The 16,876-nt window shown below is 39.1% G+C and overlaps 1 protein-coding gene across 1 annotated transcript in view; it reads right to left on the reverse strand.

Annotated features, from left to right (window-relative positions):
• ANTXR2 (ANTXR cell adhesion molecule 2) overlaps nucleotides 1-16,876 on the reverse strand; it is a 111,180-nt gene that overhangs the window by 44,781 nt on the left and 49,523 nt on the right. Inside the window, exons 11-16 of the mRNA XM_084516554.1 lie at nucleotides 14,477-14,555; nucleotides 11,684-11,779; nucleotides 6,395-6,436; nucleotides 5,153-5,248; nucleotides 1,489-1,656; nucleotides 114-194 (exon numbers count right to left, since the gene is read on the reverse strand). Coding sequence (XP_084372680.1) covers nucleotides 114-194; nucleotides 1,489-1,656; nucleotides 5,153-5,248; nucleotides 6,395-6,436; nucleotides 11,684-11,779; nucleotides 14,477-14,555 — 562 coding nt within the window. The remainder of the gene's footprint in view (nucleotides 1-113; nucleotides 195-1,488; nucleotides 1,657-5,152; nucleotides 5,249-6,394; nucleotides 6,437-11,683; nucleotides 11,780-14,476; nucleotides 14,556-16,876) is intronic.

The following is a 16,876-nucleotide window of genomic DNA, read 5'->3' on the forward strand; positions in this document are numbered from 1 at the left end:
TGTTGTGTCATTCTTTTGACTGCACAGAATTACCAGTGTTCAGCAGCCACGAAACCCTGGCTGTAACATACCCCTTTTTTGCCCACCCTGCAATACCCTTGCATAGCACAAACCTCGTCTCCTTGTTGTGGTCGCATCAAAGAGACTCTGTCGTACTGTCTTCGTAACAGCGCCCACAGTGCATCAAGTCGACCCTGTGGCAACAGAGCAACAGGACTTTATGATAAAATCAGTCAACTGAAAGCACACCACACATGCTGAAGTTCTGTCCAAGAAGAAATTCACCAGCAGAACTAAACATCCATTCCTCAGAGCCAGGCTTAGGCTGCCTCTCACTCCAGATAGCTGTGGTGCTGATCTTTCCCATCAGTGAGTACAAATAAAGTACTTATACCTCTGCTGAGAGCAGAGAAACCATGGACCTGCCTCAAATTTATTTCTGAGTGATCTAGAAGTAACCTGTTTATTTGTCAGTACTTCAGGCTGATCTGCCACATGTCCATCTAGGATTTCTCCCACATAAATCTATTTGTTGTTACAGCATGTATACAGGAAGTTCATGGTTTTCAGGGAAGCCTTGGACCTGCTAGGCATATGGCTGATCTGTGCTGTGTTGCAAGTCCAACATGTACTGAATGCAGCAGGTTCACTGTGAGCGCTCAGACTGTGCAGAACATGCAGAGCAGCTCTGATGCTTGTCAGGAAGCATCCCACTCGCACGGATGGGCTGCAGAGTTTGTGTGTGTGTGCAGAGAACGTGTTCAGGCCTTTCTGCAATTCAGAAAATACTTACTAGGAGTTAGGAAGATGGATTAGCTTTATTCATACCACAGCTAAACCTTCGTATTCTCTGTTCTAACGTATTTCAAGAAAGGTAGTTATGGAGCCATCTTCAGTTTTTAAGAAGAGCTTATTACAGGTTTGCAGGTGACTCATGCAATCTACAGAGGAAAATGTCTGTATTTTATACCATTTATTTCAGTCAAAACTTTTTGCATTGTATTGTTTTATATAATTTTTTGCTTCTCTTGATTAGTAATGGGCAAACTAAATATAATAAATGCTATTCATATAATATTTTATACAATAAATATTTTATATAATGAATATAAATAATTATATAATAGTAAATTTGCAAACATTGCAAACTTAGTCATCAGCTATGGACTGTGCAGCCTTGATTAGGTATACACGGAGATAGATTACATGCCAGTAAAGCTCCCATGTATTTTAATAATCTTACTATATGGTATGTCCCTTTGTGTGGAAGCATAACAGAATGTGGTAATTACTGATGAAATACTGATGGAGGGATAAAAACTGCTCCTGCTATTCATCCTGAGTAGGTGTTCATATAGAGAACAGTACATTATATTTGGTCAGGAATACTTGGAAAAAATGTACAGTTCAGCATGCGTAAGACTCGTAAGGCACACAAAATCCAGCGTTAGTACAAAACCGTATTGTACTGAAGATGAAAAGGATTACCTTAATTGGTGTATACCACTTCTCCTGAATGACTGGTGAGGTAGGCTTTGGTTTAGGTGGCTTAGGATGAAAAGGTTCTTCTGGTTCTTCTGGGAGTTTCACCACAGCATTTTTTGCCTTTTCTAATCTAGCCCCTTCTTCAGTGGATCCTTTATCACCCCAGCGAACCTAAGTAAAGACAGAGTTGAGATGTAAATGCAGCGTAGGCAAAAGACAAGAAAACTGTGACAAATTAGTGCTTAATAAGTAAATGTGTAACATGTAACAGTGTATATTCTATCGCTGCCTCAAGAGCATAAAGTATATACAAATAGTTCAAACGGAATGGAAACCCACATTATTGTTGTTGGTAAGATGAGCACGTATTTCCACTTTAAGGAAAGGCTGGAATTACTAGGCCATAAGGAGAAAGTACAGAAAAAAAAAAACACAACACACACACACAAAACACTTTCCTCCAAGAGAGATGGTATGTTTTGCTATGGTAATCTTATTTCTTACTGTAATTGGAAACATGGTGCAGCAATTTGAGCAAGTATGTTTGCTGTATCCTACAAACAAACAAGCCTAGACAAGACTCTTACTTTCTCATCCAAAAAGAGCATCTAAAAGATACAGCTGGAGTTTAGAAGTTCTTGGTAAAAGTGGTCCCAATTATTTTCAGTGCAGGACTTTCTATATCCTGCTATCTGCTACAATCTAGCATGTAAGAAGGACCTTATAAACCTACAGGCAGGAAATTAAGTTCTGACACTACATCTTGGGTAACTGACATGCTGGTGAGTCATGAAACAGTTTCTGGAAAGCAGCTAACCATTCTTGCAGGACTCCACCAACATACTTGTTTTTTTTTCAGGGACTTCCTGACAGAAGATGCCAGACATGAAAAGAGAAGAATCAAAATAACAATTGGAGAACAGTGACCTTCCACTTTGGGGACAGAATTAAGAGCATCACTGCACAGTGCTTGGTAGGTATATGTCAGTTCTATCTTGCTACCTGCCAATTTGAGCACTTGGAAAGTAGGCAGAAAAACAGTGGGATGCAACAATTCTCCCAGTGCAAGGGGACACAAAATTGTTTTGCTCACCAGGAAAAAGACATACCGCTAGTCTTCCCTCTGCTACCCAGACAGAGGAATAAGACTGTTCTGGGTCTGGTAGGGACTCTATAATGTGCTGGGATAACTATGCCATGAGATGAGAAAAGAAAGCAGCCTGATTTCTTCATCCTCCTCACCTCCCTATGCAGAACATGCTGATACAGAGAGTGAGGAAAATATATAGGTAAGTCGTAGTCTGCCCCTTCTTTCAGACAAATGAAAAACCCTTGTTAAAATCATGTCATTTAATCACCAAGTGTCTGTTACCACTGTAATCTCAATGTAGAGAATGAGAGCACCAAAGTACAACAGGGATTGTTTTGAACCTTTCTGTTATTTTGAACTTTACCATTTGGCTCACTTAGCGATTTCTTTTTTTTCACTGGGGAATCCTGTCTCTGCAATATTAGATTGGGCTTTCATGTCCAAGTAGACCCTGCTGAGTCATTAAAATGCATCTGTATCTTTCACTGTGATCAATGGTACTTTTACAGTGTTTTTTATGAGGTTGTTAAAATGTATTTTAAACACTGTTAAAACCATTTAGAGATAGATGGTAGATGCCTTACTGATAGAATGACCTTCTCCTACAGGCTGAAGTGGCTTCACCAAGAAGAAACCAGAATTTGTGGACACTGACAATACAACTTTAATATGAAAACTTACTGTCTGTAATGGGTAGAGTCCCGAAATGACATCATAAAACTCGAAAGCAATGCCTAAAGACAAATCTAGGAAGAGTGAGCCACACTGGCTAACTTGTTCTGGACTGTCACAGAAGGGTGAAGCTAGTGGGGAAGGAAGGACTGAATGTAATTGCCCTGAAAGAGAATTTAGTAAGGTAAGTTGGACAGGACCAGTAAGTGGAAGTTTATTGTTTCATTCTCTGCTTTTCTCTCTCTAAGGAAATTGCTGGAAAAATCAAGCTGTCAGAAGAATGGCAGAAGAACAGAACACACAGAAGATAGAAGCAATTAGAATTAGACAACTGAATGACCACATGAATTGAAAACACTGAAGAAAATGGAATGACTAGACCAAAAAGTTTTTCATTGGCCACAGCACAGAAACCACTATCCATGCTGAATTGTCAGGTAAGGAATGACCTCCCTTAGACTTGCATACCTTCATCATGATGTAAGACTGTTTTTGTTTGCTGTCCTGTTTCCACACTGCTCTGATTCACCAAATGAGTAACATTCTCTCAAGCCAGTGAAAGGTATGAGGTCAGATACCTCTCTGTCCAAGCAGCTGGAAATAGGTAACTAAGACAGCTTTCCCCTCAGCCCCACTGTAACAGATTCTGCAGGACAGAGTTAAAGCTTCATATTCAAATGCTGAGGCATCTAAGATGAGTTGCCCAACCCCCAAAATTGCTGACTACTCTCAGGTTCTAGAAAAGGACAGAGAGACAGCTCCAAGGAATGAAGTACCTTTTAAGAATTTGTGTTGTCAGCAATTTCAGTTGGTTTACATCTTTAACCCTTTGTTCTGCATAAAATTCCTAGTACAAATAAAAATGTTTTCTAGCCTTCTATTCTCTAGTCTTCTCTTTTTTTGAAAGAAAACACTGTATATTTGCCATCTGATAAACACACATTTCTTTATGGTACTGGTACTATTTGTGTTCATTGGGTATCTATCAGGTTTCTGTTTCATTGGACAAGATCTTTTGTACAAACTGTAACGATTTAAACCCTGAAATCCCTTCTGAGGCACATCGTGGAACCCGTTAAAATCCAGGCTTGCAATTCTTTATGTTGGAAAGCATTTTCTAGTTTGCATTTGAAAAGCACTATACAAAATGGTTTCTTTTTCTAAAATATGAGGCTCTTCTAAATTTGCAATTCTGAACTGCTGAAGGAATAACACAGCTTTAAAGTCGCACGTTCTTCTGCTGCATTTCAAAAGAATGCAGGCAAAGATGGTTCTTAGGCCGATACATTTACCATTTGATCAAGATATGTCTATATGGCCTAGGTGGGTATTTCAGACAGTGGAAGTTTCACAGATTAAACTTAAACACAGAAAACTGCTTTGTAAATTCCATAAAGGCTGACTTGACTATAAAATCTGACATAAGGACATGCCCATAAGGATGCACATTTTTCATTCTGTTTTAATTAACATGATGCTATCATGTCTCTTCAAAGACAGGCACTGTTGTCGCTGAGAGTTCCTCTGGGATCAAGCTTCTCCTTAGCGTCACCATTGTCAACGCATTTGGCTGGCCCACATTTAGAGGACTTATGTTTCACTGTAATTTTTTCCAAAACATTCAGAAAAGGCTCTCACTCTCTACTTTTCATTAATTTGATGGAAAGAGCATGTCTTTGGGCAGCTATTTAAAGTTCCAGTCAAATGGAACTACTGAAAGCTGTTCTTTCATAAGCAAGGTCAAAATTATTTGATATGGTAAAAATTTTATAAGGATTATGTCACGGGGAAAGAAGAGAACATTATACCATTGTATTTCCAATACACTTTAAGTCTTTCTTTCCACCATTTGCAGCCTCAGAGATCTTATGTTTTAGTGAATTGTCATTTCTGTATGGCACAAACCTCCATCCGTTTAATTCCTCCAACTCCTCGTCCACCATAGTAGGAAGCATCCACTGTGGGCCACTTCTTGGTAGGCAAGGGTTCTTGTTCTTCTTCCTGTCAATAAATTCAAAGACATTTTCTTGAAAAGGATACTTCTTTTTTATTTTATTGTCTTTTTAGTGTATTTCATTTTCAGTGTATTTCACAGAGAAAAGGTTTTCCTATCTTAGGTGTGAAGGACCAAATTTTTAGGTTCCTCAAATGTTCATCGATTTCCAAACAAAATCTGATCACATTTGGAAATAATCTTAGGGTTTTGCATGGGAAAAGCACTGCTGGCATCTATTAGGAAAATAGAAATGGAGAATCCAACTGTCTATTCTACTGATCAGTATTCATTCTGAATCAGTATTCATTGAATACTGATTCAGAATGAATACTGATCAGTATTCATTGATCACACTGATCATTTTCCTTTCCATTAATAAAAACAAGCAAAATACAAAGAAAAAGATTGGTGGTGTCTTTCTCTAACAGAAAATGTAATGCCTTCAAAGAGCCAGATTATCAGTCCTCCTCATTGGGATTCAGCAGGCAGCGTTCAGCAGATCTGCAGATAAAGGTTATGCAGCCGATCACAGTTTCCTAAGCCAAACTTTGTCAAACTTGCTCTTGGCTCCCTCAGCTCAGTGAAGTACCTTATCATGGATTTAGCTGTCAGAAGACACTTGAATACGTTCAAACAATTGGCTAAATCAAGATGAAGAGGCAAAAAACACTGAAGACACCAGGAGATCCTCTATTACATTATTGCCCTTAAGAGAGAAGTTCCCTTATAAGGATTCTTCAGTGTCTAAAAATCCAAAGCTGTGGGAAAACCCTATTTAGAGTCATATGATAAATCTTTAGACTGTCATAAGAACTATTTAGTCTTTTTTGATTTTGATTTCATTGCAGAATGAAAAAAATAATGTTCAACAGTCTTGGAATAAAACTCCTAAATATTTCTTTGGATATGTACTTAAGTGACTAAATTCACACCACTCTGAGATGACAAAGACAGAACAGAGATGTGGACATTGGCCATCCTGCTCTCAGCCTAAGACTTCTCATGAGACAGTTCTTTCTTCTTGAGCAGCTGTTTACAAAGAGCTTTATTTCCTAAAAAATACAAAGCAGCCAGATGTGCAGAACACAGGAGAACACTAAGGAATGGTACCATGCAACCAGCGTGATAAGCGGAGCACTTTTATACTGTACCTCTTTTGGAGGTGGTGGAGGTGGAGGGGGATCTTTGATGACCTAAAAAAAAAAAAAAATAGCATAAGGAATTGTGCTGGCAGCATCAAAAAGCCAACAGAAAATTTTAACAGTGAACGGTTTCCATCTGAGTCCCCCACATCTGTTCATAAACTGGCAGCCACTGCTGCCAAGTCCCTTGGGTATCGATTATCAAGGCCTTCTGGAAATTAACACCATCCGTCTGATAGAAAATAAAATCAATTGACTGGCAGACACTCTTTGGGCAGACGTGTCTGCCACTTTGCTTCCTGACCGGATAGGACTCAGTCATTCTAAGTAATAGCCAGTGATGAAATCCTATGGAGTTAATTAGCAAGCCTGGGAGGAAAAGCAGCCCGAGGTCTATGTGAGGTCTTGCATAATGTTGGGCCAAGACGCCTGCTTCTTTGTGCCATGCCATGCTGCTGGATAATTTCTGGCCCAATGACAAGTGTGAAATGCCTTCTGGTAGCTCAGGCTTCACCTCTAGACGTCCAGACCATTTCCACAGGTCTCACATTTCAGACTAATAATTTAAGTATGTCGCTCCTTGACTGTTCAGTGCCTGCAAGTGGGAGTTACACGTTTGCAAGGCTGCTTAAAGCTGTTACTGGATAAGGACCACTCATATGGTAATTCATTCACACCTATATTTAAACCTCTACCTACATTTTCTTACTGTTCTCTTTCTTGCATGCATACTGTAAATCTCAGGGAGTTCCCTGGTACTGAAAGGAAACCACCCAGCAGTAAAGGGAGGGGAAGAGGAAGACGGCAACCCTTTTAAATGGTAAAGGCAGAAAATGAAAGCACAGGCATTATCCACAAGAAATGCAGGCTAATAAAGCTAAAAAGAAGCACTTGAGTGATATCAGGGCATTTCTTTTGTGCTGGAATGTTGTATAGAAATTATTAAAAAATATACCATGAATGTAAAGGTATTTATTTCTGCTATGCCTTAGACCAACCAAAATTGTCCTCTCCTACTGCAGGATGAAGTACCTTAATTATGATATGTATTATTTTCTGTGCTCTGTGTAATTAATTACAGCACTTCTGTTAACCCTACCACAGCCTACAAGCATTCTGTCGTTGCACAGATGTATAGCATCAGACATTAAGGAAACATCTTTTACTGGACCAGTAGTCAAGAGTTTTCCTTCTTGACTTACATCCAAGTCACAATGCCACCAAGATAGTTACTGCCAAAATAAGCTGTGTATCTTTAGCACTGGATAAAGGAATTAGACCAACTCGGACAAGTAAGTTATGGTACTCTTGGAAACATTTTTCCATGGTACTTCAGGTTTAAGATACTGAACTGTTTATTATGCTCAGAGTACTTCCAGTGGATTGGGAATTCAATTTTGGATTTTAACCATATATGCCTTTGCTGTAGGATGTTGCTAAAACATGCCAAGAAATTGTTTTTCTTTAAATATTTCTGAATATTTTTTCCTACCAGCCATCAGGAATTTTCAAAGTACTAACAGAAATCAACTATTTAGTTTGTCAAACATTGCTGAAAGCCAGATTGCAATTACTGCCTGAACTTTACAGAAACAACAACACAGAGGGATCATGGGACAGATTCTGAGAGATCTGGGTGCTGAGCAAGATTTTCCAAGCCATGAAAATCTTCCATTCTCACTGAAAGCAATTAAAAGACTGTAAACAGTAAAATGATGCTCTCAATCTACTAATGTTCACAGTGTTTTATTTATTTAACTCTCATTTTTCTTTTCCTTTTGCCTGTCTCTAACCATTACCTCGAAAGCACATATTTTCCTGCCAAGACTGCTAGCTATACAGGACAAAAGGCCGAGCTAGGGTGCACACTTACATCATTAAACAGTATGATCACTGCACTGTCTATAATTCTGTGATTCTTAAGCCCTGTGATCTCTTCTCAGCAAAGACAGCTTTATACAGCAAACTTCTAAACATGCTCAAGTTCGCTTGGGCCCTGTGCCTACTGTTTTTAATGGAATCAAAATTTCTACCCCAAAGAATCAAGGAAAACTCTGTTTACCTCACAGGGCTTGAAAGTCACAAGTCAGTGACAGTTTTTGTTTGACTCCCTGAGCAAAGGATTCAATCCTACGGCAGCTGCTAAAATCCCTGAAGTTATAGGGTAAACCTGATCTGAAACTAACCAATACATTAATTAGCTGCTATTTCTAATAGCTTCAGAAAATGAAACTTGCTTTAAATGTGACAGTGGTGTGAGAAAATAATCTGCTTTGAGTAGCAGATACTCACCCTTGCTGACAGAAGTGGAATGTAAATGCCTGCATCCTTATGTTTCCACAGGCTCCTCACACACACACACTCTCTCTCTCATGCACACACAAAGAATATTCTCAGTCTTGCCTGCTATTTCACGTGAAATCAGTAGAAAAACATTTTAAAAAAAGAGAAATCCAAAGAATGAATGTGGTTTCAGCATAAAGCAGTGCAAGTGTAGCATGACACTGCAGATACTGAGATCATCATATTGCTAAATTAACTTTCCCTGAACTTGATTCAGATTGTTGAAATACTGAAAACTCTGGATAATGCTGCTGTCTTATTAAACACATGTAAAGATGAATTACTTCCTAATTTTGTTTTGTTTTGTTTTATCATCATCATCATCATCGCAGGCAAGGCTGCACCTCATCTATTTAGTTGCAAAGAATGAAGACTTGAGTTTGGAGGAAAGCCGATTCCTTTAAAAAAAAAGTTAGTTGCTTCAGGCAACAGTCCCTTTGATCTGCTCATTAACACTTTTCAAATGTTCGCGTGATGTGGGCATTAGGAAATGTCAGCACCAGAGCCTGAAGCCAGCTTGATGCGATCATATGTTCTGATATTGAGGGAAGAGTGAAAGAACTGTCAACAGTGAACTGCTTAAAAAAAAAAAAAAAAAAAAAAGCAGAGGGGCGGGGGGAAGGGAAAAAAGAGAAAGAAGAAAAAGGAGAGCCCCTACCCCAACACGGACTTTGTATCAAAGAACGCTGTGAAGACCGAGTCCTAGCAAGGACAAAGTGGAATTCCCAAACCACCTGAAGCTCACATTTCCTGCAGGCAACAGGGATCACCCCCTTGTGTGGCTCAGAACACCCATTCTGTACTGTCTGCAACACCTTTCACTTCTCCCTTTTCCATTCGATTCTGCAGCCCATGACACAACACTTGAAGGCTGCTGCTTTCAGCCTTGCTCCTGGGTTTTGTCCCATGAAATAGACATGCCACTCTGCCAGGGAAGTAGGCTCAGAGAAAGGGCAGAGGACCTCCTGGCTGGCCATAGTATGCTGGCCCTCTTCTCAAACACCAAAGCCCAGAAGTACTTAGGCAGAAGTGATAATAGCATGTAATGTGAGAACCTAAATGCAGAATAGAAGGAAAAGAATAGAACCACAGTATAAGGTGGCGAGGAAACAGACATCAAAACAACAAGAAATGAAGAGTCGGTATTTGGTAAGAGGTTCAGTGCAAGTATGTGGTTTTGGAACTCAGTGTTGTTGTAGGAAACGATGACCTAAAATGACCGTTTCTTTTTAAGGGAGCAGATAATGTCTATGAGAGGTGGGAGGAAATAACAGCACTAAAATTTAAAGGGCCCTGGTTTTATTGCTCCCATACAAGATAGGCAGCTTCTTAGTAATAGCTTATTAACCTAGAGCCAAAGGCTTCCCTAGCAGTAGCCAATTACAAACCAAACACCGCATCCAGAAAAGCTACTCTGGGTAAGTTACTACTCCTTAGAGTAAACATCAGGGAGTAACATACTTAAGCATGAGATTAATCAGGATGAAGGGACATTTTCTTACCTCTTGGTTCAGCTATTTGTGGAGACGCCCAAGTTATCCCCACCAAGGAGGTTAGCCCAGACAGGAGCCTGCATTAATAACACTGTGCACCCAAGGTACCGTACCCAAGGCAATTCATTACACAGTGCAGCTATTCAGTTAATTTTAGTCACAGAGCTGCACATTTGACTTTTTATAGAGGACTTTGACATACAGATCCAGAAAGCATCGTTGTAATTGTCATTACAGAATCATCACTCTGCTCTCTCAGGAATTCCTGCTCTCAAGGGACTGAGACACTGCAATTGCTATTTATTGTAACGAGAGGAAGATGCGTAGTGTGGGAAGATTTGCCATACGATGGGAACTGTGAATCAAGGTGAGCCAATTATTTTAAAATACTAAATGGGAAGCTTTCTTCTTATGATGTTATTTTTTTCTATTCCATGGGAAGATTCATGATATATATCATTGTTGAGGGAAAACAACTAACAGACAATGTTCCTAGATTTCTTACGGGACTCTGATGTGAAGAATGAGACAGAAGAAAGTCATTTTATTAGAGGAGAGTTTGTAGGTCTCAGAAACCACAGACTATGAGGAAGGAAACAGGGATTGAGGATTTCTTGTTCTAGAATAGCCTGGTGTCTAATAGACCATGACAAACAAAACTTTTCAGTTTTTTGGCTTCAGAATGGTCCGGAGAGAAGGTCTGTTCCTCTGCCACCATCCTTTCCACAAGTCTGAGAGAAGACAAGGAATACAGTAACAGCCTGGAAGCAATCTCCACTTCTCAAGTCTTCAGTGCTGCTGTTGAAGTGGATGACTATTAAACTCCACCAATTTAAAAATGCTAGCATTCGAGGAGATGGAAGGAGAGTTAGTGAAGCAGCATTGCTTATTGCTGCTAGAAGGATAAAAAGCGTTCATTATTCAGATGAAAAAATATGTAATGTGGGCAAGATGAAAATTTAATTTTTTGCTAGGGATTATTAAGACAATAAGGGATTTCCAACTTGAGAGCCTATAATGGACTACAAATACCAATTTTAGTGATAGTACTTTTAAAATGGTCTTTGATTTCAGGATAACATCTGTGTACCATTATGGCCAACAACTTTCAAATAAAAGAGAACTGTTTTTTTCAGAGATTTCACAGGAATATAGCACATCTGCTTGCTCAGTAGAAAGCCAATGAGCAGCACATCAGCCTGCTGAAGCTCGTCCGTGTGTGCAAGTCTCTCAGAAAGCCAGAAGTACTGCTAAAGGTGCAGTGCACAGTGTTTAAACTGGTCTCTTCTTCAGTTTATTGCCTGTCACTAATGAAAGAAAACTGCCTCATCAGACGGCTTATGTCACATGTAACCGTCCTATTACTTAAGCTATTTCCCATGGTATCTGTATTTCCCAATACAGTTTAGGTTATGATTGCAAATCACAGGTCCACTGAGTTTTTTTAAAAGTCTTTACTCACCACTTTGCAACAGAGGGGCCAGAACCACCAGAGCAGGCCAAGCGCCACCAGAAGTAACAGCACAAGAACAGCAATAAGTGCTGCTACTCCGCTAGACTGCAAAGAAAGCAGAAAGACAACATCAGTGGATGGTGCAAACAATTCCTCTCACTTGCCCCCAAACAGCCTCCAACTAGCTGATACAACCAAACAAATCCACTTATTTATTTTTTATTTTCTATTTACTGTCTCACTTTCTCTCCAACAGAGAAACTTAGCACAAAGGATCAAGATAGGTATCTCAGTCAAAATCGTATTTGGTGTAAGTTCAGTAACACCTTCCATTAGAGGCCTCAGTTCCACATGTTTTGGGTAGGTGGGTGGAATTTTAATGAATATTTACCAATAATCCATATATTCTAGTCAGGCTTTTATGCTTAGGATCCATGCATCTGGGCAAGTTAGTAATAAGCCATAGTATTTGTTCACACTGCATAGACTATAGCACACTAAATGCCTGTAGTAGTGGCATTTGAACCTGAAGCAACTGTCCTGAGAAATTCTCAATGACTTCTATTGCTTCCAGCAATGTCACTCTTAATGAGGAAGTGAGCAGCCCATCTGCAGCACCTCAAACCCACATCCTGTAGGTGCTTTTCGTCTTACCCTTGGTAGCCTGTGCCTCTGTGCCGGTTTAGAAAAACACTGAGAAACATGTCATGGTGACCTCATGAAAACAGAACTTACTTGAAATTCAGATGGAGGAAAAGGAAAGGAGAGACGTTTAGGAATCACTAATGCTGGAGTACAGCAAGCACAAGTGATTCTGCCAAAGCAAGCACAGTTGCAAGTGAAGCAGAGCTTTATCCGAAGTATGTGTAGGTGACCATGTATATACCAGGCAGCGAGGTTTACAAGAAACAGGTAAGATGCATGCCTCAGCGCGTAGGTGCAACACATTTTTTGTTTGTTTTCTCTGCAGCAATGTGTGTTTGCCAGGGGAGGCTGGAACTTGTAACTCTCGTATACCAACTAGCCATCAGCTGCTCAGCCATCAGAATTAGTGGAAGAATTCTAGCAGTGACCCATTTCTTGCAGTTGCCCATCTGCTACTATGGAAACAGCAGTTCTCCTTGTATGGAGCTCTCTTTGCTGCAACATGCATGAAAGACAGAAAAAAAAAAAGATGATCAGAAGTTCCACTGTTTTTTCTGTCAGTGCACATCTGTATTCATTCTGTTTGCTGTTAGTTAAAACTTCTGACCACAGGGAAGCAATATAAGCAGAGGGAACAGTTATTTTGCTTCACCCAGCAATTTGGTATGATCTCCTTTGCAGCAATGCTTTATTTTTACCTATGTCAGCAAGCTTAGCAATCTTTAAGAGGGCATAGAGATAAACTTACTGCGTACTGGTTTCTCTGGAAGGACTAAAAAGGAAAAAGAGGAAATCCACACTCCTTAGGTTATCATGCTGAGAGGCTGCTTTGTTGTGCTTTGGTGTAAAATTGAACTGCATCCAAATGACAAAGAGGCGCTTAAGCAGAGAAACACAGTTTGGGGAGCATGTGTTTCTTCAGCTCTCAATTTATTCAGGCTTCCTTCCTGAAACTTAAGGGCTGAACTGAGATAACTTTGACTTCTATAGTTACCCAAGTGTTTAGTTCTAAAATGAAAAGAAAAAAAAATACTATTTTTTTCTCTTTTAGTTTAATTACCTATGAGTGATGAAAATACTGTTGGAAAAATACATGCTGATGAGCAGAAGGCACTGTTCTGTATGCTTCTGTGCCTGACAGGAAAGCTGCACGGAAGTCACACTACTCAGCTTCAATCTGCTCCCACTGATCCTACAAAGTGGAGCTGTGCTGCAACAGGACCCCAGGTGACTGTGTCACACCTGGCTCTTAAGACATTATTATGTTTATAGCGAGCAGGTCTCTAATGGCGTGGAAGCTTCCCAGTATTTTGAAAGTCACAGCTGCACAGTGTGGTACAGTAATTTGTTGTAATCTATTTAGCAAAGCACGATTTGCAGGCTATAGCACAACACAGGCACAGCACAGACAAGGAACACACAGACAGAGCCTGGATCTCAGGACAGAGCCAGCTGAGGTAGTGTGGGGGAGGAGAATTCCAGGACTTTCCCTCTGTGTATAGTTCTGCATATGGTCTAGATCAGCAGCTCCTGAAGCAGCTAGCAAAACAGATCAGCAGTAATGGAAGAAGAAACCCTGATTACAGAGCCCGTGTCAGAAAGCGAAGAGAAATCTCCAAGCCTACCGTATAAGACATGGCTTTCAATTATTATTTTTAAGTCTAGGGTGATAGGCACAGCAATACCTCACTTACATGGAATCCTGAAATAAAGATGCTCCTAACATAAAGCTGTCTGCCACCGTAATGGGAAGAATTAAAGAAATCGTTTTGTGTAACTGTAGAAAAAAAAAATTGGCTGTAACCCCCACCACACACACTTCATCAAGGAATGCAAAACAGCTGAAAAACTTCCTCATTGAGTGTACTGGCGTTATAAAAGAGATTATAAGCATGTCTCAAAACCTGGAGAAAATTACTTAGGACATACATAATATGTATGCACTTAAATATTAAGAAATCTTGTATCATCAAATTCTGTATGTTCTGTATGTCTGCACAGGTGTGTTTTTCAGTTAGGTGGATTTGTGCATTCTAAACACCTAAAAGACCTGCCACGCATTGAGGTTCTCTGCACTGGGAAGTCATTCAATGATAAAACCATAACAGAAACTGAATTTCAGCATTTAGCGTTGAATTACATTAGCTATTTACTTACACACTCTGAAGCAGTAATTGTTAATGAGCTGGACATGAAAGATTGCCCTTCATTCAAACTCACCAAAACTTCTAGAGTTCTAGAAAGAAAATGGAAAAAAAAATCAGCAGCCATAAAACTCAATAAAGGCACACACATGCTGTGGAGCTTCTTGTACATACAGACTGTGTTCAAAAAACAGAGGATGTGTTCAAAGAGAGGAAGATGGGAGCCAGTCCCTCGGAGCTGCACTAGCTGAGATTTCACAGAAATCCTAAAACTAACACGGTTACTTTGCATTACCATATGTAGACACCTCTGATGACTTTTCAGTGTTGATGGTATGTAACTGTTACAGGGTTGTACTTTGAGAACAACCCTGGGGCTTTCAGAAACCAATTTTTGGTAATTTCAAATTGAGCTTTCTATTCTTCAGTTTATGCTGCTTAAAATTGAATATATTAATAGCTTGCAGTGTCCCTCTGGTGTTGTGTCGATTAGTATTTAGAAATCATTTTAGTCTTCTCAATAAGCAGTTGAACAGAGAATATCCCTTCTCTAACATAAAATACCCTGAAAAGTTTTACATAAAATAAATTGCAGATCAACTGTAAAAATAACATTGTTTCATCTATTCCATAAACATTTCTTTAGTCATATGCAGACATTATGGATAAAAATGTCGGATAATTATAAATGGTCAAGACTTTCTATAAATAGTACATAAACACTGCATACAAATAGTATGTGGTTTACATTTTACAAATTAACCCTAGAAGAAAACAACACATGGTGAATGTTAAACAGAAGAAGACTCTTCAGCTTCTCTGGCTTGGATTCCCAAGATTCAGACAGTTTATACTTTGCATAGATGTAATTAAATAAAAATATAGATATCCATGAACTAAAATGATTAATCATTTATACTGTTCTTCTTATATGTCATGAATTTTTATTCTGGCACAAATGCTTTAGTCAATATGGAGTTCAAAGCTATTTTAACTAATTTGGCTAATTTCTTTTTCAGTTTTAGTAAAAATGAAGTAAGTTGCTTCTACTAAACTAATTTTTAAATGGTCTATGTTATGAATAATTGATCTAACAGAAAGAATAACTCTAATTTACTTCTAATTACTACGGGAGAAAGTGAACCAGAACAGATAAAATAAAAAATTAATTAAATTCCCTCCCAACTAACTAAATAAAGCAAACTGTGAAAAACTTTAGTTAGGGATGAATTTTTAAAATGCTGTGCTTTTTATTATCTTTTTATTTTCAATTTCTCACTTTGCCACTGTAATGAGAAATGATGTGAGAAACTTGAGCATGACAACTCCGCTTGGGTTTGACTGGCCAAACAATCCTCTGGACTTAAGTGCCAGAGGATTTCATTCCATGCTTTTGTTGAATGGAGAAGGACTTAAGTTTATGATGTGCTGCTGAAACACAGCCTAAATCCTGACAGATGTCCCTGAAGAAAATTGTAAGTTTAAACCCTTCAACTTTGTTGAGATTTGCAGATCACAAGCACAGCGCACGCAGCATTTTTCTGCCCAAGGCACTGACCTACAGCCCAGTAAAGTTACCGTGACTCTTTCCAGCATCACTGGGTCACATCCTTTTGCACTCTGATCACACCATGGTATTAACTAGGTAACTGAGAACTGAGAACTGAATTCAGTTGTTAAATCCAGAAGAAATCACAGCACACAGAAGTACTTCTGGATGGCAACTTTTCAGTTATGTTCAAATCCAAACAGGAAAGATTGTTCTCTTAAATGTTTCATTCCCCCCCGCCTTGTCTTTTTAAAGCTTGAGTTAGAGTAACACCACAGGCTCCACACCAAATTTTGGAGTTGGTTACACCCAAGAAAAGGCGTTCATTGTGGTTGTGTTTCCTGACCATAAAGCCTATTCAGCCTTTATGCTTTTCCTGAACTTTCTTGTATAATGGTGGGTGCCTTCCCAGTGACTGATGCCTAAATTGGGATTATACTGCTTGGTTCAAATCCTGGTAGCACAGTAAGAACCCTTCTGCAGTACACCAAGTAATTTTGATTTTTAAAATACCATACGATGTTCTTAAATTCTACAAATCCAAATGCCTACATATCTTGTACATTTTCATTATTTCCCATATTATTATAACTGTGTCTAAACACATTTTAACTTTTCCTCAGCTCTTCAATCGTTGTTTGGAACCATTTTTCTAGTCTTTCACTGGGCAAAACTCCACTGAGATCAAAAATAACTGTGCCTGTGCACTAGTGAAGAACTCCTAGATTTGGCCAGGAACATCTGACCACAGTTACTGCTAGCTACTGGGGTCAAATTTCCAAACTGCTTTCAAATGCTTGCTTTTTCCCCATTTCATGTAAAAATAAATAAATAAATGAACACGAATCTTCGATTTCATATGGA

This window comes from Aythya ferina (assembly GCF_964211825.1).
Source record: "Aythya ferina genome assembly, chromosome: 4".
NCBI classification, from domain to species: Eukaryota; Metazoa; Chordata; class Aves; order Anseriformes; family Anatidae; genus Aythya; species Aythya ferina.